Raw genomic sequence first — 20,629 nt, forward strand, 5'->3', positions numbered from 1 at the left:
ATGACGTTATCTAATGACGACGACACGTTTTGATACTGAATGCTGACGAAAACTGACTTCCAAAGTTGAAACCAGGTTACTATAGTTGCAATCATATACTCTAAGGTTGCAACGGGACATATTTACAGGCGCGCTCCCGCAAACGGGGAGCCAACGTGGCGGTTCAAGGCCAATCAGAATGATTTGAGGACTCCGTTATTCTAGTCTGCTACTTTCTATTGGTTGGATGTTCCGTCAGGAAGTCTGTGACTGGTCGAACCCACTTGAGTGGCACCTCCTCCTGAAACGTTAAAGACGCCAGGGTGAGTGCCAACGCGTCTCGACTCTCCACTACAGTTTTACGCAAATTGAAAGTTGGGCTGCACTAGGTGCTGCAACAAACTGGTAAGTTAATTTCACCCAAACCCTTCTCTAGTCTAGCACATTTGATATAATAGGCCTACGTTATTTATCAGGTTTATTTACTTATTTTAACTTTTGTGATTCAGCTTTCATAGTCATACTACGGTATGCATGCAGATGCAGTGTTGTTTCATCATCAAACGCCCTGATGCTAGATGGAGCTAAAGTTTTTTTCCTCTTTAGTCTTTAGGCTCTAGTAATAGTAAACTTATGTTATGTTAAGTCCGAATTTTCGGTTTATTCATTTATGTGTGAAACCTTTTCAAGTAAGACGAATTACATGAAGTAAATGAGTTTCAGTTAATGTTTTTTGTTAAAGGGACACTTCACCCTTTTTGCAAAAAAAAAAGATATGTTAATGACGTTTAGAAGACACTTTACTGGGGGACTTCATGTGTGTAATACGTGGTTTTAGATATTATAGATTTTAGCAGTGATCCCAGTGTCTCTGATGTCATGGACACATGCATTCTCTTATAACTTGTGGTTGATATTTTTTCTAAATTACTTTTATACAATTTTTAATAGATGTAAGATAATGAATGGTCAGTGTTGGAAAGTAACTAAAGTGACGTATTACTTAAAGTAATATTTTTACCTTTTTCCAGTAACTAGTAAATTACATTTTGAGTAACTAATGTTACTATTTTCCAAAAGTAACTTGTTAATATTTTCACGAGCCTTGGTACCGTGGGCTTGAGTGTTTATTGGTTCGGTTGGGAACTTGGGATGGAGTTGCTTTGCACACTGCAGATCCATTTAGATCTAGACTCTACAATGGATACGGAAACGACTGATGTTCACTTGTCTGTAACGGATGCAGAAGCGTAGGCCTTAAACTGTCTGGAACAAATTGGGTAGCGTGAGACTTTTGGGGACAAAATATGCAATACAAGTAGCCTAAAGTAATAAGTAACTAGTTACTTTTGGCAGGGAGTAATATGTAAAGTAATAATAGTAATAGGTGATATATTACTGTTTTTGAGTAACCTTTCCAACACTGTGAATGGTTTTGTTTTTAAATTAGTGCAGTGCATTTGTAAAACTCTCTCTCTCTCTCTCTCTCTCCTGCCTCCTATAGTCAGTGAAGATGTTGCTCAGGTTACTGGGGTCTCTCTTCCTCGTAGCGAGCGGAGCCTTCGCCGTCCCTGCTCAGGAGAAGCGGATCCACCGCCAAGCCGACCTGAGTGACCACGCCCACGATGAGGGTGAGGGCTTCAAGTACGACCACGAGGCCTTCCTGGGCAAGGAGGATGCCAAGACCTTCGACCAGCTCACCCCCGAAGAAAGCAAGGATAAACTTGCGTACGTCCCACTTGTATTTGCCGTGTCACGTGGCGGTGGGCAGTGTTCACATAATAGACAGGTGTTTGTTTGTTAGTCAATTAGTGGGTGACATACATACACAGTATGGGGTCACAGACAAAGAATAACTTCAACAGAGGAATGTGGTGTTATTTGATCTACACTCACTGACTTCATAGTCAATTCAAAGTAACCTACTTTGAGTTAAAGGGAAACTTTGCCACCATTTCATACCTCATACTTTAAAATGAAATGCTTAGTATGAGGTACATCAGCCTTGTGTTCATACAACAGAAAGATTGGGTATTGGGTAAGACTGATGTCTATGTATCTTTCAGGACCTTTCACTGCTTCGTCTCAACCATTACTCTATGGCTCTGGTCTCAGCCACAGCAGTGTATTTTTTTATGTAGTAGAAGACCTGGCTGTTTACACCGCAGATTTGTCGTCTCCGCCTACAGGAAATATGTTCGCTGCGACCATGAGACCCGTTTCTGAATTTGTCTATACCGTAGATGACGAAGTACGAAATCAGTATGAAATCTTAACTGCCTCTGTCCTCCACTCACAGTAAGATCGTGGACCGCATTGACACAGACAAGGACGGCTATGTGAGCCACAGGGAGCTGCACTACTGGATCAAACACCGCCAGAGGAGGTACATTGAGGAGAACGTCAACAAACACTGGCACGAGTACGACAAGAACAAGGACGGCAGAGTATCATGGGAGGAGTACAAAAACACCACCTATGGCTACTACCTAGGTAGGAACGTACGAGAGAGAGCAACGGAAGGAGAGGGGAGGTTAAAAAAGAGAATTTGAGGCCAGAAAGTATGAATGACGGAGAGAAATAAAATTGAAAGACAAGAAAGAAAAAAAGGGAAGGGGAGAAAGATGAAGAATGAGAATTCATAGAACGAGAGAAATGAATGATGAAGGGGTGGTGAAACTTTAAAAGAACAGTCCCAGGTAGGACCTTTGAGGGTGAGACCACATGGCTGAGAGAGATGGTTGACATTGTAATTAGGATTGGGCATGGCGCCACAACCTACCACTTCCACTGATGTTGATATCACATATAATCCAATTTCCACGGGAGAGGCTGCTGATGAAACTCCAGTGGATTTTCTTTTCTAAATTAAAACGGAACAAAAAGCATCCAAATTATAAAGATATATTATGTTTGAGATCCACATGGCCCATAAGACAAAACCACCAGTGACTTCTCCACTGTGCAAATCATTGTCATTCTTAGAATACATTGTGAATGATAAATGCTAGATCCCAGCCAATTTCCTGTATTAAAAAATAAATAATTTGATGCTGTCTTTGCAGATGAGGAGTTTGATGATGTGGATGACAAGGTCGCCTACAAGGCCATGCTGCGTCGCGATGAGAACCGCTTCAAGGGAGCTGACCGCGATGGTGACAGTATTGCCACCCGGGAGGAGTTCACTGCCTTCCTGCACCCTGAAGAGTTTGACCACATGAGGGACGTTGTGGTGCAGGTGACTACTGACTAGACTACTCCACTTAATTCAGATGATATATAATATGAGATGAGGCGAGCAGGAATGATAGATGAGATGAGAGATCAGGGTAGTAACACAGAATAAAAACTAAATATAACTAACAATTCTAAAGTACCTTAAATGAAATGTAATGACAAAAAATGACAAAATGACAAAAGCAAACCAGCCATGATCAGCAGCTGCAATGCACAGCAGATGTGCATTGCAGTGCACATCTAAAGAAGACTTTAAAGGAGACTTTACGTTAGCTCATATTTGTAAAATGAATTCCAATACATTACTGATTAGTTTTCACTGTAATCAGGCATAATTAAAATGACGCACCTCTGAAAAGAATAATAATAAAATAAAGTCTGATTTGTTAAAAGATTGAAAGAAAGACCCTACAACACCGTAGAGTGGCATCTTTATCAAGTTGCAGAATATTAAATGGAAACAAAAAGGATGGCCTATTTAGTTTTTTTGTTATTCACAAAGAATGGAGATTCACAGCAAATAATTGGCTGGTCATTCATGCATATTTATATACACATTTTACACATACACATCTTTGTTAGATTTGATGTAGCCTTGCAGTATTGCACTGAAATTAATTACTGAATGAATTACTTCAGGTGAGATTGTATCAGCTTTGCTTCTTTTCTCCTTTAGGAAACCATGGGTGACATTGATACAAATGGAGATGGAAAGATTGACATAAATGAATACATAGGTAAGTGTCCTTCTCTACTACTATCTGTTTCAGTTATCAACAGTGGCATACTATCTCTACACATTGTTGATGTGCTTTACTGCAGTAATATTTACTATGGAGATGCAGATGCAGATTGTGAAATGAACTTAAATCACAATAAATAAATTAACTGTTTTTACAGTTTGCCAACATGCGCTATGACTGGAATGCCTGCTTTACAGCAGCATACGAACATAAGACTTACTGCTAACTTAACACATAAATTAAATTCGGGCACCGTAGTATACTCAAAAGCTGTAACCTAAGTTGAGCTGCGAAGTGATTGTGAAATGATTGCAATAGGAAAGTGTGTGTCACTCTGACCGTTGGGACTCAATTCACTGTATCATCATGACATATACAACTGTAGTGATGGCTGATAAGGAGTGTGAGAGACAAATCATGTCTTCGCTGATCCACAGGGGACATGTTCACATCAGAGAATGGAGAGAGTGAACCTGAATGGGTCAAGACCGAGAAGAAACACTTCTCAGAGTTCAGAGACGTGAACCAGGTAAATGACCCGACTCACTAGTTGTTAAGCCTACACATTAAAATCGGCAGTGTTTATTTAAATGCTCTTGCACACAGAATTTTCTGTCCGATATTGTCACATGTAAGCATTTGAAATGTGTTGGTGTTGTATTAAAGATCATCTGTAAACACATCATCCTGTGCGTTGCGTGATAAGAGTCGATATATACGTGCTGTATGTCCGGTGTTTACTAGGATGGTTACCTGGATGGCAGTGAGGTAGCTGGCTGGATCCTACCTGGAGAGGTGGACCATGCTGACAATGAAGCCAAACACCTGATCCACGAGACAGACACAGACAGGGTATGTTAACACCTCTCGCACACACACACGCACGCACGCGCGCACACACACGCACGCACACACACACACACACACACACACACACACACACACACACACACACACAGGGTATGTTAAGTTAACACACTCCTCACTAGATATGGTAGACTGTTGCAGGCAGTCAATCAACCTTATCTGGAAGTGGTTATTGGGTATGAAGATGAAAAATATACAGTTGTACAAATCTAAAGGTATTGGACAAATGAGTGGAGCACAAACCAAGGGAGTCATGGCCAAGACAGGCAGCAGCACGCATAAAACAAAATCAGCAAGACAAAAAACGTTCTGGAATTTAAAAGCATATAACATGGATGAATTTCACAAGTTTTAAGTCATTCTGCCATTTCAGGCAGTGTGTGCAGTGGACAATTCTCTGTGTGGGCCTTATGTGAGCAGATCGAGATGTGGCACCAGTCTGCAACTCTGCATGCTAACATTACTAGTCAGAGGAACATCAAGTCCAATTTAGAATCCATGGTATGGGGATGTCGTTTGCCGAGAAGACAAAATCAGGTCTTTTGGTCAAATGACACCGTCATGCAACAGAGTATAAATTAAGCTTCAGTCTCGTCTCAGAGTTCTCTCGCCTCACCTCACACATTACTGCAGTCAGTGACAGCACTGTCACAGCTAATAAGGAACATAATGGGAATAATTGGGGGTAATGACCTGTTAATTATAATGAGATTCTCTCTGTCCGTTTCTTTCTCTCTCTCTCTCTCTCAACCTCATTTTCTGCATTCGTTTCTCCTTCACCTCATTCATCGGACTGCTCACTTTCCTTCACCTTGTACTTCTTTCTCCTTTCATTTTCAATCTCTCTCTCTCTCTCTTTCTCTCAATCATGACATCAATGATAATGGTGGCATCTCAACAATCAAAACACATGGCAGGATGAGAAAATAACCAAGAAGGAGATTCTGGCCAATTGGAACATGTTTGTTGGGAGCCAGGCGACCAATTACGGAGAGGACCTGACCAAGAGACACGACGAGCTTTGATGACATCACAACTTGGCCACGGGAAGAGTGAAAGGGGGGTTGGGGGCAACATGGAGGGATACATAAGTAATTGTGTGTAGCCTATTTTTTTAATATTTTCAAATGCCACGGAGAATGCTGCCTGTTACAAAAGATGTTGTTTTTCAAATGTGGGGTGTATGGGGAGGGGGAATGTGTCATGCTAAGTGCTGCCTACGGTTGGGGTCCATATTTGTAGTGTGATGTGTACACATTGCAATGGGACGGGAATGGGACTGTGAAGATAACCTTGTTTACATGTGGAGATTACACACAGGCACCCACACTGTGGTTTATGATTCACATACTGTGTCCTCACACACACGCGCGCACTTGATTCACACATAATTTGCAGTCACAGACATGAATGAATGTCTGTGTTTATTGTGATGCATGCGGGCACAAACGCGGGCACACACACACACACACACACACAAGGGCAGCTAGCTCACTGTACTCCTTATGCTCCTTTATACTTGCACAATAGAAGCTACGAATGACAACCACAATACACTCACAGTTGACATACACTCCTGTCAAAGAATAGTCCCTTACATATAGATATTATGGTACTGCCTGTGACAAATTAGACACATGACATATCGTTCATGATGTGTCGAGGGCAGCGTAACGTAACATCTAAGAAACGAGACAATAAAGGGAAAGGGGGAAACAAAGGGAAGGGAGGGAGCCAAAGTGGAGGAGACAAAAGTGAGTCACTCTTTATTGGTGGAACATTTTTCTCTCTGTGAAAATTTAATAAAGCCATGTTGGTTTTTCTACTCATGGATAATGTTTGTGTGGTCATGGATGGGTTAAATATTTCATTGCTGTTTTTTTTGTTTGTTGCTATTTTAACTACTTATGTGCGACACTAGTAAGTAGGCCATTAATGTACGAAAAATAAAATCTAGAGATACGAGGCGTCTGCTCAACAGCAATGATTTGCAAGATATAGTTACATAGACACATTGCTTCATGGTGAAGTATGATCTAATGAATGGACCACAGCATGCCATCCAGTCTTTAGTTTAGACATACTATTGGTCCGACTGTCATTAAACCAGCAACCTACCTCAAACCCTAACCTAACCCTAACCACAAGCACGGGAGCAGCACATGTCCGACCGCTGTCGGTCCATTGGTGTGTCTAATCTGCGCGTGATCCCCATCCAGTCTAGTTATAAAGTTAGTTAATACATAAGATGCATGGCTGGGCATAGTCATGAGTAATGTTAAAACAGTAGACCATTGCACTTGATTTAGGGGCCTGGCCCTGTACTTTAAACAGATATTTGACATACTCATAGGGGATTACTGCTGTACTCTCAATAAGTTTGACATGGCAAAATACCTGTTGTGATGATCAGCTATTCTTCAACAGTTCAGACAGCTTTATCCTTGAGTGAGCATCCTCATATTGAATGAAACCATTTAGGTTAATGTCAAGTTCATTTAAACACAGGCCTTATTCATTAGGTTCTTTCCTTTGGTCAAAGTGTACATTGTATATCAGTGTTGCTGTGATATGAAAGTAATCACACCTTCACACCCAAAAAGCCCAAGCCTGAAGGGGGCTTGTTTCCATTGTGGCCCATTGTACTCGATTCATCAGTAAGACTGTCTTACTTTTGGTGAGGCATCCCACATTTTGGCGGCAGCACTGGCAGTGTCAGTAAAATGTGGTTTGAGCTACATTTTGGAGGTACTGTAATGTCCCAAGATGCTCCGAGGTGAGTCTACTTTTTCTCATTAAGCCTTATACTTTACCAGACAACTGTGCCGCACCTCGAGTATACGTAACTGATATAAATCACGTATAAATGAATGAACCTGTCATTTGTTGTTCCTCTACCCTGCTGCGTTTCTGTGCTCCGTCAGGATGGCCTTCTGACTCTCTCTGAAATCCTGGATAAGATTGACGTCATCAAGATCAGCACCATCACTGACTATGGAGGCATGGTGGACCATGATGAACTGTAACCATTTGGGGAAAAACATGGTAATCACTTAAACCATGCTTCATTGACCGGAGTCCCTCAGGGGCCAGGCACTATACTTTTCTAATCAAATCAAAACCTTTTTTCAAAGGTTTTCAGCAGAATACGGCTGCTAGGGTTTAAGACTAAGTGGGTAAGGTCTCATACTGTACAGTATGCTTTTCCATTTCTAAGCTGCTGCCGAGCATCTCAAACAAGTTTTTGGGAAACTGAACAGGAAACGTATATGCCACCTTCTGGAAACCTGGGACTACAGTTATGAGTCCGTTATTCCATAACAAACTGCACTATGCCCCAGTGTACCCAATATTTATGCAGGGAAAAGGGAATTTGGCAGGTTGCATTCCTGTGGTGAATGAGAAATAATATTCATGTTAATTGTTATTACATTCAAGAAAATGGAACCGTTTAGGGTCCATTTGTACACTCAGATTTACGAATGGATAATGCAACAGTCTGTGTGTATTTCAAACTCTGCCTTTGTGACATGTTTAAAATATGGATCATCCAGATGCCAAATGACAAGATACAAAATACACTATATAATTTAGCAGTCTCCAGTTATCTGGAGTCTCCAGTTATCTCTCCCAACTTATTCTCTATATACACACACAGTAGCAGTTGCTGGATTGTGGATCAAAAGTGGGTTGTAAAACTTGTAGAACGAGAACAGTGTAACATTAAGTCCCCCTGTTGAGAATCACTCATTTTACCAGCTCCCTTTAACATGCGTCTGTCATTATAAATGTGCGTGGGTATTACTATACTGCACTATGTATGTTTATTAACAACTGTATTAAATGTAAAACAGACCACTTTAAGTCTCTTTATTTTTCATAAAAGGTCGGAATCCAGTAATTGGAAATATACCACAAAGCCAAACAGCAGACACAAAACAAGGTATATACGAGTGTACATAATAAACTTAAAGATAGAAATACTCTAGGCTAGGCAGACATTTAGCTAGCAACAGCAGGGGCTATGAGCATCAGGAGTAGAAGAGGTGGGTTTTGAGCTTGCACTGCAGTTGGTCAATTTTTGTTGTTACGTTTCACAGAAAAATAGAAATAAAAACATCTGTGGTGTATTTACGCAGCATATCCAAAAGCACAAGTTAATATACAGATCGTTATTTATATAATCACCACGGCATTTATAATCACCATGGCATTTAGGAATGGAAAAAAAAGAAAAAAGAATGAATCAACTGGTGTCTTTGATCGAGGGATTACTGACACAAGATAGTTTGGTCCAGGTTGTACAAGTTCTTCATTTGCGCTTAATCTGCAAATAAGTGCAAATTAAGAACCATACACCATACACAGACCTGCACACAAGTAAATCAAATGAAACTATGAGAAACTGAACCGGAACAGGAAATGGGTATGCCATCTTTTGGATACCTGGGACTACAGTTATGCACAGAGAGCATATTATGAAATTGCAAAACTTGGCAATTCATTCAAACAATTTATTCGGCTACCTGTTTCACCTTGCCCTCCATCTCCTCACCACTACATTAAATACAACCCATCTCTCCATCCATCTAGCTCAATAACACCACGGAGCCCATTAGATACCGTACGGCCAAAGACATGACACCAATGTCTGAACACAACACCAAGAAAATGATCAAATGAAATAAAATTCTATTTTATCTATCAATTTTACAACACAAATCATTATTGCCAGTAATTGTACGGTAATTAATAATTGTGATTATAATGTAACAGTTATTGTAAAAATAATCTGTATTATCACTTTAGCCAGAGCCGTGCAGCTCTAATGTGTTGCCGTCCTGCAAGCAACAATGAAACGTTGTCCCTTTTCCACCTTAGCAGCACCGCTCTCTCAAACCATCATCACGGGTCTGGCCTCTTTGGCTTTGAGGGGCACGCCGGAGCCAGCGAACCCGGTTCCACCCTGACAGACACAATGTGATGAGAAGAGAGGGTCAGCAACAATGTGTATTTCTAAACTTCCCCTGCACACTAATGAATTAATTAATTGGCTTAATGAAGGTTCTATGGCAGCGTTTATGTTACTTGCACCCTTGGGGTGATGCACAGTAAATATCCAGGTAATTTAACTCAGAGTGCAAACATTTAACTAAATTGTACACAACTGGGTTACAACTGGATTCAAGTGCTGCCTTATTAGAAGGCAAGCTCAATTCACAAACAATCTTATATAATATGTGCGTTTTATGTGATCACTTTCAAAGCTAACAAAACGAAATACCTCAATGTGGTTTTTTACCAGCTGCAAGCTGGTCAATATTAGCTTGTGAAAGTCCCGACAGGAGATCGACAGGAGATCATTTTCTGCTGAGCCTGCTCTGTCACCACTGGTTGCCAAGCCTGCATATTTCCAGCCTAACGTGGGTTCATTCACAGTTGCTTGCCTGGTTCGGTTTTTGGAGGCTGCTTAGCTTATTTCTGTCACGACAGTTGCCACCACTGGCAACAACCCATAACATCCCATCGTCTGCACGGCATGGCTAGTCGAGCAGTTCTGATTTGGCTGCCTCGTCTCCAGCCATGTTGCCTCAGAATTCTTTAGGGTCACTAATTTGAGCATAACAGCGGAGCGCAGCTAAAAAGTGGCATAACGTCAGCAGCAGACCAGCAGACCAAGGGGCCAGCTAGGCACTCCAATGTTGAAGCGCTGGGAAACCCTGTGCAACCGAGCGCTCAATGTTAAAGCCCACAGTTCTGTTCAGGAGAAACAGTGTTTTGTTGCTGCTCTCGTATGCAAACTCCTCGTGAACATGTAAATATCATGGACTATTTGTCACACCGAACTTTGCTCTCACCACTACTACCGTGTTCATGCCTAACCTTAAGCTACAATCTAGAACTTATTTGAATTATATTTAACTCATCTGTACGTTAGAATACGTTAATACAATATAACTATTCCTATTCGGTGGGCTCCCTTCCCTTGAGAAATGTAGACCTTGGTGTTTAGTAGGACTGCACCTACTGGTTGACAAGTAGCCAGCCTGAAACTCTTTCACCCAATATATCCCCAGGCCTTTCTATCGTCATGAGAATATGTTTTCATGCCAATGTAATGGAACTTATGTGACCAGGGATGGTTAGATAAATGGACACACACACACACACACACACACACACACACACACACACACAACTCACCCGTCCTATTGGTATGATGTCCTTCTCTGAGAGTTTGTCTCCGGTTATGGGATCAAGCATGTCCTTCCTGATCAGTTTCTCCACACACTCCAGAGTCACCACGCTTCCCCTGGTAGAGGGTCAGTGCCAACATTAAGGAAAGGAGCAAGAGGTTTAGAACTAATGTCAAGTATTCCGGTCATCGTCAAACGTATAGCCTAGAGAGCCTCCTAGTGGGTCAAAACAGGTAATGCATGTAAAACGAAGGCACAGACCCAACTGGGTCTTCAAGTGATCTTTAACCACTTAAACCCACTTAGAAACTGGTCAGAATAACGTGTTCCTTCCACGCGCTACGTCCGGCCGGAGAAACTCCCTCCTGTCAGGTGAAAAGAAGCAGCTTGGACTCCTCATGCATAGAAGGAAGCATGAGGTCAGTCCGCTGCCTCCCCAGGTTGGCAGAGGAAGTGTAGCGCCCAGGATTACATTAGATAATTGACACTGGGTGAAAAAATGGGTTACAAAATCGTGGGATAAATATTTAAGAAAACAACAAAACAAAAAACACTTAAACCCCAGCATCCATATTCTGGGGGGAATGTTAGCTAAAAGAAAAATAGCAGATATACAAAATCACAATACATCACATTATGATATCTTGTGAGCTTGTATATCAGCTATTTTTGGCCAAGGGATTTGATGTAGATGGGAAAAGGTGGTTGAATTACAGTTGCCCTGTCTTCCGTTTCACTATAGGGTTTAAGTGGTTAAGAAATAGTGACAAAATGGAAACACAGCTGAGCTTATACCTAAAAGTTAGAGGCTTGTCGTGACAAAGATCTGGAGAATGATGTTTAACTGAGATTATGAATCTACTGCAACACACACATAATGTAAATTAAAAGCAAATGTATCTCAAATAAGAACACCTGTGTATTAAGTAGGGAATAGGGATTCCTACATAAGCTAGTGAGTGATGGTGGTGAATGGGTGTTACTTACGATGGTCTGAGAACGGCACAAGGGACACTGTTGCCTAGTATGTCTTTGGTTACAGCACACATATACCTCTCCTAAGGAGAGACAATAAAAATTATATGAAGATAGGTTGAGAATTGGTGAAGTCGTCCTTTAAAGATAAACTTGAAATTGAAAGTCCACTTCCCATCTTGTAAGGCTGTTTAATGATTATTAGAACATTACCTCCTGGTCACAGGTAATGAATAAAAAAACCATACTGGATACATGTCAGCAGGTTGGAGCTGCAGCATCACTGTTTGCAAATAACATTGACACATTCTGAATGAGGTGTGATGAAGGGGTTAGCGTGATAGCGTCATGCAACTGACCTGCTTTGTGATCAGGGCCACTCTGTCCAGGCTGGGGTCCACGGGGACGAAGCGCACTGTGATCAGTTCATTCATCTTGATGGGACGTCCAGACATGGGACAGAATACGGTCTTACTCTGACAGCCAGGGAGACAGAAGGGACAGAATATTGGTTGGGTGATGTCTAGTGTCCACAGAAAAGTAAAAAGGTTCAACATAGTCTGACTTCTACAAAGTGAAAACATGTGTTACTTTAACTCTGAGTGAATGAAACCATAACACTGAGGACTTTACTATGCATTTGTACTGTCTGGCGTCTGCAAGTAAAGAAGCTATTTGGCATACAGACATAACATGAGAGAGTGAGACTACGGTGAGACTACGGTTGTTGTTGTTGAATGTAAAATAATGGATGGACATTGGACATTTGGATGCAGAGTTTTGTCCCCTCAGCCATCACGGCATTAAACAAACTGCCCCGTCGATAGGATGGTTCTGTACACAGTGGAGACCTCATGTTTTTGTATTGCCTTGGTGTTATGTGCTCTGTGTTGTTTTTGATGTTGGTGTTTGAACAGACTGTGAAGACGAATATCCTTCGGGACAATAAAGATTATTATTAAAATAAAAGTACACTAGTACTAGTGCAGAGGGTGCACTACAAGTACACTAGTAGTTTCGTATTATGGAGGTTCTCCAAATGGGACAATGTGACCTTTAACAATGATAAGAGAGGCACACAGGACAAACAGAGCAGGAACACCATGACATTTGGAAGCAAAACCACAAAAGGTGGCCAACCCTGAAAATACTTGGTGCACATCGTGAACAGGTACACAGAACACACACCGAAATGGTGAGACAAATGTACATTGATCAAATTCACATGGTGGCCAGGCAAGTACAACTGCATTCTTAAATTCGAAACAGAAAGCCCACCAAAATCCGTTTGGAAACAAAGAATCAACGGCGGCTTTTGTGGTGTGGAGGATTGAGTGCCTGCGAGAGTGGACTCACAGGTTTCTTCAGCAGGGCGGGTTTGGCCTCTGGTGTCAGAGTGGGGATCCAGAAGCAGGGGAGACTCTGTGCGGCGCTAGATGTGTATCCTGCTGCTGTCGCAGACGACGAATCAGGTGCCGTGGAGCTGTCAGCGCTCTGGCCTTCTTTGGCAGGGGCTGGACCTGGAACACACACACACACAAGTTCCAGTCTGGCCTATGATCTTCATCACATCATCCAGTTACAACATATAATTTATGGCCTTACTACACTATAGTGAGGTGCCATCTAATTATTACACTGTATTTATCATTATTTCACAGGAGCCCTATAGTTATAAAGACCTCTAAAAGCCCAACATGGAAACGGCTAGAGCCTTCTGTCCATTTTCTGCATTCATTTTGTACATCTTTGAGCACATTTTCTTAAGGATTTGCACAAGTACCACCAAAAGTTGTGGGGGCCGTCGGGTGAGATGTCCAAAACACAACGATTCAGGATTCAAATTCAAAGCAAGCTAAATTAGCAGATCGGGAAGCTCAACATGCAGCACCTTTCGAGCTTGAGGCTCTGCTACCTTTGATGTTTTTGTGTGATGCTGTAGTATGACCAAGTAGTAGGAAAAACCCACCACAAAAGTTAGAATATGGAGATGATTTTTGCCCAACTGCAATGATCTATAACTACATGTAGTTCAAGCGAGAGATGACAACTACTTTAAAATGTTTAAATATTTTGAGGGACAGTACAAAATACTTGACCGTCACCATGTTTGTACCAACTGCCCTCTAGTGGATATATTTAAGCATATATTTTCATGCCAATGTAATGGAACTTATGTGACCAGGGACGGTAAGATAAATACACACACACACACCACAAAATGCATTTACTTTACTTCAAGGTGTACGATTAGCGTGCACGATTGTAAAACCATTGTTAAGTATATGACACACCAACATATGCATGCAAACAGAACACTCATCCGCAAGCACGCGCGCACACACACACACACACACCATGACCAGAAGTGAAAGGGTTGATGGGTTTGGACACAATGCTGTTCTCCCTGGTCTTGAACTTCTCGGCTCTCTCTCTCTCATCCGACTTGGCCTCAAGGCGAATGTCACTCTTCTGAGTCTGCTTCTGTTTTTCATATGCCTGGCAAAGATAGAAAACATATGAATGGATGTAGCATCAACTAATTGATGACAAAATAATATACAGTAAAGCAAACCCCTGTGTTCATTTAATAAATGTATCCAAAATGGTCCATTTATTTACATTTGCATTCAGTTAGAAATGCATAAGTAACACTGATGATATTATTGTGGAGCAGTGCATCAAGCTCACACTATGCCCAATCATTAACCCTAGTATCGAGTATACGTTACCGATATTCACAGCGAAATACTATATAGTTCAATATTTTTCCCCTTGCGAGGCTCAAACTGTGATCCCTCTACTACTCAACAGCACCATCAGACATTTGACAATTCCGGTCATGTGGTCAACAAGTGTTCCTTTAAAGCATATTTGAAAGATAATTTATTTTGTATTATATTAATGTGGGGTGGTAACATGTTCCAAAATGGTATTGATCGATACATAACTGTTTAAGGAGGTTCGTTTTTGGAGCAGGGAGTGTTAAATGACCGAGGCTGGCAATTCTGGTGTTATGATTATTTCTGTCACTGTCGATTTTAATAACTGATTGAAGAAGTCATCTGGTGTTTGATTTGAAATTATGTTTCTAATAAACATGAGGACACTGCATATATTAAATATGTGTGCGAGTAGAACAATAAGGTGCCAGTCTTTACTTCACCCCCACCCTCCCTCAAAAATAACCATGGGGACCAGATCATCTTACCTTCATTTTCTTGGCAATCTCTGTCTTCTGGTGAAGCATGTATTCCAGGATGGCCTGCTTCTCATACAAATAGCCATCTGGACTGAAGATGCCAACCAACAGAAAAACATGAGCGGAACATGAGCACAAAGCCAGAGCAGACATACAATGTGAGCAGGTTAAAAAAAACATACGAACATACGTCAGCACAGGGTCTCGGCAGGGTTGGAGAGAGAGACAACAGCAGTCAAAGTCCTTGATTGCATCTTTGCCCAGTCGCACGCTCTGTGTCCCGTAGCCAGATGCAGCTGGAAAGGAGATCACATAGGAATGTTAACTCAAGTCCAAACTTAACTTATATTCCATTTGTACGATGGCAAAAATAACTATCTACAAGAAAACATGGAACGTTGCAACTCGTTAGCTTGTTAGATCTGTTCTTTTTGGCATGCAACACCCTAGCCTAGCGCATTGGAGTGTAAGATATTGCTTTAGTCAAGTCACTGGCAGACTTCACACATTGAATGAATGACTAAAATGGTCAACTGGTCTGGTGCTGTGTGTGTGAGGTCCTTTGACTGCAAACTGGAATTAATTTCCCGGGTGCACATTGAAAAGTTGGCCATCGTACTTTCCTCACTACTCACTACTAAGGCTTTTTTTCCTTTTTGACCAAATCTTTATACATTACATACATTACAAAACAAGACAAACAAACACAAACAGCAAAGTTATTAAATACAACATCAGAGCCAAGGGGGGATTAGATTACTAACAGAAAACATTAAACAGTGAACACAAAGCAACAGTTCTCACAGCTTTCTTATTTAGAAGTGTTGAAGGCATTTGCTGAAGGCACGCTACGTCACTGCCCAAGTGACATCACTCATGATGCGACTCCTCCATGTCTCTCGCTGTCACTCAAGTGACTACTGGCTAATCAAAGCGCGTCTTTTCCGGGACTTATGTTATGCACGCTGGAGCTGAACGCGGAAGCTGCTCATTGAAGGCAAATGCTTAGCAAGGAATCTCTGGAAAATTGTGCCTCCAATTGTGACACACGCCTCAGAGCCGGAAACATGCGTTTATATGTCTGGTCCAGGGGGGCAGTCAGACGGATATTTTGTGAAGCCACTAAGGAAATGAAAGTTCATATAATGGCCTGTTGTGGCGCTGTCACTGGACCCAGAAAAACCCATAGCCCCATAGAAGTCCATGTATTTTGGCCCAACTTCACCTAGACTGTATTACCTTAATAAACATGGTCATGAATACTTTTTGCTTTCAGTCACTAGTATAAAGTCTCATTTCTAATGTCATAATATTCTTTTTGGAAAATGATGGTCCCATTTATTTAAAAAATTACCATAAAGTCGCGCATGTTCTGAGGGGCGTGGCTACCGTTACAGTCTATGAACGGGATCCCCCTCCCACTCGAGTCAAAATAAAAACCAACGAAGAAGAAGGGGGGAAGTCCCGCCTCATTGTCTGGGCCAGCCAATGGGCCAGCTGGCCTGAACTGGGCCAAAACGGATCTTGAAAGATGGCGACTTCCATTGCAAGGACTGACAGGCTTCATTTTAAGTTCATGTTAGACCCGCGGAACGCTTTGTCCATATTTTTTACAGTCTATGGTCTGGTCCAAGTGTGGCAGTGTGCTGCGGGTTCGACTCCCGATCCCGACGGCCTTTACTGCATCTCCCCCATATTTCCTGTCAGCCTACTGTCATGGTTTACTATTGTATTAGTTACAAGATCTATATTGATTTCTGATAATGTAGGGCGCTAATGTCCAAGATAATTTTCAAATAACAACTGTTACAATGTCAAGAATCCTGAAGCTCTCTCTCGAAGCTCTCAATGACAAGTTGACAACAGCTGGACAACTATTTAGAGTGTGTGCATTTCATTTGTACCATTAGAATTACTCTAGTCTAACATCATACTGCTAGCAACATTTAAAACTGGCCACCGGTATGCTACAAAAAAAACAGGTTGTTAATCGTTAATCACAATTAATCGTCAGGTAAAATGCCATGATGGTGACAACCCTAGCGCCTGTCTCACCTGTGTCTTTCCTCTTCTCATGGTACGTATAAACTGCTCCAGCCGTGCAGTTCTTCCCGTGACGAGTCATTGTTGCTCTAGAGGACATTCAACAGGTCAGTTAGAAACGTTTCTTGTTTGTAGGGCTGGGTAATATTTCAATATCATGATTCAAGACTTGATGTCTGATGTCTAGCATTTTGGATATTATAATATCGTGATATGGCATAAGTGTTCCTGATCACAGTACACAGTGATGTCGTTTTCTCAACTTGGTAACTGGATCAGTGGGCACCTGGTAGGCTATTTCTGGGCTCCTTACTTTACTTATTTTACATTAAACATTATCATGATTTTATAAATGAGGGGCCAAATACATATATTTTCTAATTGCATTTAAGGCCCAATAGTTATACTGCATTCACACAGGCAAAAGTAAAGATACAGTCTACCATTGATTTTCAATGGAAGCACAGCGTCATAAAGATGCAAACTTGCAAAGATACGTTTGTAGCTGCTGCAAAAGCTACAAAACTTGAAAGCTACAAAAAAGATGAGCTGGTTTCAACTTACAGTGCATTTCAAGCACAAACTCAATACAAAGAACATTAACTGTCATCTGTTCATGTGAACCATAGACTGTAGAAAAGAGCCACAGCATTATGCTACAAATTGTTAGAAAACCTGTGATATCCAGTAATTCTTGGATAAACAAGAAATTGGAGTAAAATGTAGGTCTGATATAGCCTCAGGTCTTAGGTCTGAATTAGCGTCTGAATGTTCCCTCGGCACTATAGTGCTGAGGGAACTATGAGGGATACTGGGGCTAGGTCTGAATCTGATAATGATGCATGATGTTCAAATTAGTTCAAATGATATACTGCCCTACAAAGCCAAAGTGCAGTAACTACGTTTTAGAACACACAGACTTATTTGTGTATCTCCCAAAGGTCAAATAGCCTAGGGGACAAACAATTACCTCAAGAACATGTTTACAGTGTAATACCACTTTTATTAGCTACAGAATGAGCGTAGGGACTGAGGGAACGTATCGGGGCTACACTTTTATATGGCCCAACTCCTAATGCCGATATCTGATGATTTGGCTGACCCAAAATGTTTCTCCACAAACTGCACTTTGACTTGGTACTTTTGTAGGGCAGTTAGCCCTGGTCTAGCCCCAATATGTTACCTCAGTCCCTGCGAAGGGACTGAGGGAACATATTGGGGCTAGCTAGCCCTGGTGCCTGGTCCACCATTTTCCAAAGCATCTATTTGACATTTTAACGTCGAGGTGACCATAGCCCTTAGCCCAAAATTTTAGATTCTCGTAGAGATTTTTTTCGATTCTGACGAATCTCTCTAAAGAGAGAGTCTAAAAGTTAACCCTGCCCCTAACGTCGAGAAAGCAACCTTGGTGCCTTTAAATCACTCTTACCTTGTACAAATACAAAATCTAAGCTGCTTTTAATTTTGCCCCACTTGTTTGTGACGTCTACGGAACCATATTAAACCCTGTCAATGCTTATTTTTCAATAAAAAAGGTATTTTAATCCACTCAGTTTCTGAATCCTCCATTGTAAATGCGGTAAACGGCGCAACAGAATATTGCCCGCGCCCCTAGCGGCCAGGGTTCTCTTGCGCATTTACAATGGAGAGAAAAGCAAAATGGCCGCCAGATTCCGAGACAGAGTTGATTAAAATACCTTTTTTAGTGGAAAAATAAGCATCTGCGGGGTTTAATATGGTTCCGCAGACGTCACAAACAAATGGGGCAAAAATAAAAGCAGCTTAGATTTTGTATTTGTACAAGGTAACTGAGGTAAGAGTGATTTAAACTAGGCACCAAGGTTGCTTTCTCGACGTTAGGGGCGGGGTTAACCTTTAGACTCTCGTAGAGAGATTCGTCAGAATCGAAAAAAACCTCTACGAGAATCTAAAAATGTGGGCTACATAGCCCTGGTCCTAGCCCTGAAACATGACTGCCATGATGATTATCGACTCTCGTATGAATACGAGTCCAAGGCTTACAGCGATTATTTAACTACAGTAACGCTATCCTAATGTAGGATAGCGTTACCGTAATTAAATTCAGGGTACATTGCGTTATTAAAATGGCACAAAGTGCATTTTAGAGAGAAACTGGGGACCTGAGACGCTTCCCAGGTTTACCAAGGTCTAGCAGGCTTTGTTTCGGTGAGTGGTTACGTCGTTTTGTTTATTTGCTGGTATTAGAAAAACAGCGCACGGGAGTGGAAATATGACCAGAGGGCTGTGGAAGGCGTCAGAGAGAGACTCGCTGTAAGCCTTGGACCAGGGCTAAGGTGACCACTGCATGGGCCTTTCTCACTCTCCGTCTCCGAAGCTAGCCCAGCGGAGACGGTGGTACCGTCCAAAATACAGAAACGGAAACCGAGTCCGAGGGTCCCGAAAGCGGCTAGGCTAACAGCAACACGGTCCATGTTTAGCTCTGGTCCATGGAGTTATAAATTATTAGACATTACCACCTCCCCTGTCTGAACACGAGATCCCAACACGGTGCAGATCAAATAACATTCCATTAATAACCTTAAACCTACCTACCGCTTAATTCAGAGAAACAAAGAAGAGAGAGGTGGTGAAGGCTAGCGTTTGATGTTTGTTTATCAGCGAGTCTTGTTGTCCACACTCCACAGGAAACGACGACTATCCTCTGTACAACATTTTCCGGTCAAGTAGTTTCAAATTATAACCATTGAGTTGGATTAAAACTGTCAAAAAAGACTGTAAACCAGTGAACATAGTAAACACAACCCCTCTATATTTATTTCTGAAGAAAAAAAAAACATTTATACCTGGTGTTAATGAAAATCCTTAAAAGTCGAAACAAAACGCTAAATATGTTCTCAATGATGGGAAGTGGGGACACATTCTTTATTTTATTTTGAAGGCTGAGTAAGTTCGTCTCTCAAAACAGTCCGATGTAAAGGTTCCGGGCTGTTCGCGCTGGAACCATAAATATGAATAATGTATAATCATTGTGCGTTTCCATTGTTGACATTAAACGTGCTGTAAGTCATATTTGTCGTTATAAAAAAATATATATTTTAAATGTATCTTAAGTTAAATAAAAAGTTAAACGATATAGTAGACTAAAGTGATATATTACACATTTCATGTATTCTAGAATCTAGATAGCCTAGTACACTACACAGCTATAGACATACCGGTAGATCACTCCGGTACGTGTGTGTGTGTGTGTGTGTGTGTGTGTGTGTGTGTGACGTGTGTGTGTGTGTGTGTGTGTGACGTGTGTGTGTGTGTGTGTGCGCGCGCGCGCGCATGTGCATAAGCGCGTGTGGGTGTGTGCCTGTGTGCACACTGCACATGAACTTTGTAACAGGGTGTGTGTGTGT

At 41.5% G+C, this 20,629-nt stretch overlaps 2 protein-coding genes across 4 annotated transcripts; one reads left to right on the forward strand and one right to left on the reverse strand.

Moving 5' to 3' along the window:
* Window positions 1-287: 287 nt before the first annotated feature.
* Window positions 288-6,791, forward strand: rcn3 (reticulocalbin 3, EF-hand calcium binding domain). The gene is made up of 8 exons (XM_080775393.1): window positions 288-384; window positions 1,484-1,707; window positions 2,279-2,472; window positions 3,045-3,217; window positions 3,893-3,953; window positions 4,397-4,488; window positions 4,704-4,811; window positions 5,744-6,791. The coding sequence occupies exons 2-8, from the start codon at window positions 1,493-1,495 to the stop codon at window positions 5,849-5,851; spliced, it is 951 nt and encodes a 316-aa protein (XP_080631519.1). The 5' UTR covers window positions 288-384; window positions 1,484-1,492; the 3' UTR covers window positions 5,852-6,791.
* Window positions 6,792-8,665: 1,874 nt separating this feature from the next.
* nosip (nitric oxide synthase interacting protein) lies at window positions 8,666-19,918 on the reverse strand. 3 transcript variants are annotated; one of them, XM_080775293.1, is made up of 10 exons: window positions 19,818-19,918; window positions 17,256-17,332; window positions 15,391-15,496; window positions 15,210-15,291; window positions 14,362-14,497; window positions 13,355-13,518; window positions 12,358-12,474; window positions 12,011-12,081; window positions 11,031-11,139; window positions 8,666-9,792 (listed from the first exon to the last, which is right to left on the reverse strand). In XM_080775293.1, exons 2-10 carry the CDS (start codon window positions 17,323-17,325, stop codon window positions 9,721-9,723), a joined length of 927 nt encoding a protein of 308 aa, XP_080631419.1. In that variant the 5' UTR covers window positions 17,326-17,332; window positions 19,818-19,918; the 3' UTR covers window positions 8,666-9,720. The 3 variants fall into 3 exon arrangements, with proteins under 3 accessions (XP_080631419.1, XP_080631420.1, XP_080631418.1); XM_080775294.1 differs by having other exon boundaries at window positions 13,355-13,512; window positions 14,356-14,497; XM_080775292.1 differs by having other exon boundaries at window positions 14,356-14,497.
* Window positions 19,919-20,629: the final 711 nt, after the last annotated feature.

The sequence above is a fragment of the Protomyctophum bolini genome, assembly GCF_963924005.1.
Source record: "Protomyctophum bolini genome assembly, chromosome: 11".
NCBI lineage: Eukaryota > Metazoa > Chordata > Actinopteri > Myctophiformes > Myctophidae > Protomyctophum > Protomyctophum bolini.

Excerpts from the sequence above, each read along its gene's own strand:
- rcn3 (XM_080775393.1), top strand. The coding sequence starts at position 1,493 with ATGTTGCTCAGGTTACTGGGGTCTCTCTTCCTCGTAGCGAGCGGAGCC. Across the intron at positions 3,218-3,892 it reads TGAGGGACGTTGTGGTGCAG|GAAACCATGGGTGACATTGA; the intron begins GTGACTACTGAC and ends TTTCTCCTTTAG. Across the intron at positions 4,489-4,703 it reads AGTTCAGAGACGTGAACCAG|GATGGTTACCTGGATGGCAG; the intron begins GTAAATGACCCG and ends GGTGTTTACTAG.
- nosip (XM_080775292.1), bottom strand. The coding sequence starts at position 17,325 with ATGACTCGTCACGGGAAGAACTGCACGGCTGGAGCAGTTTATACGTAC. Across the intron at positions 13,519-14,355 it reads CCCTTTCACTTCTGGTCATG|GTCCAGCCCCTGCCAAAGAA; the intron begins GTGTGTGTGTGT and ends TGTGTGTTCCAG. Across the intron at positions 11,140-12,010 it reads TGTGCCGTTCTCAGACCATC|GGGAAGCGTGGTGACTCTGG; the intron begins GTAAGTAACACC and ends ACCCTCTACCAG.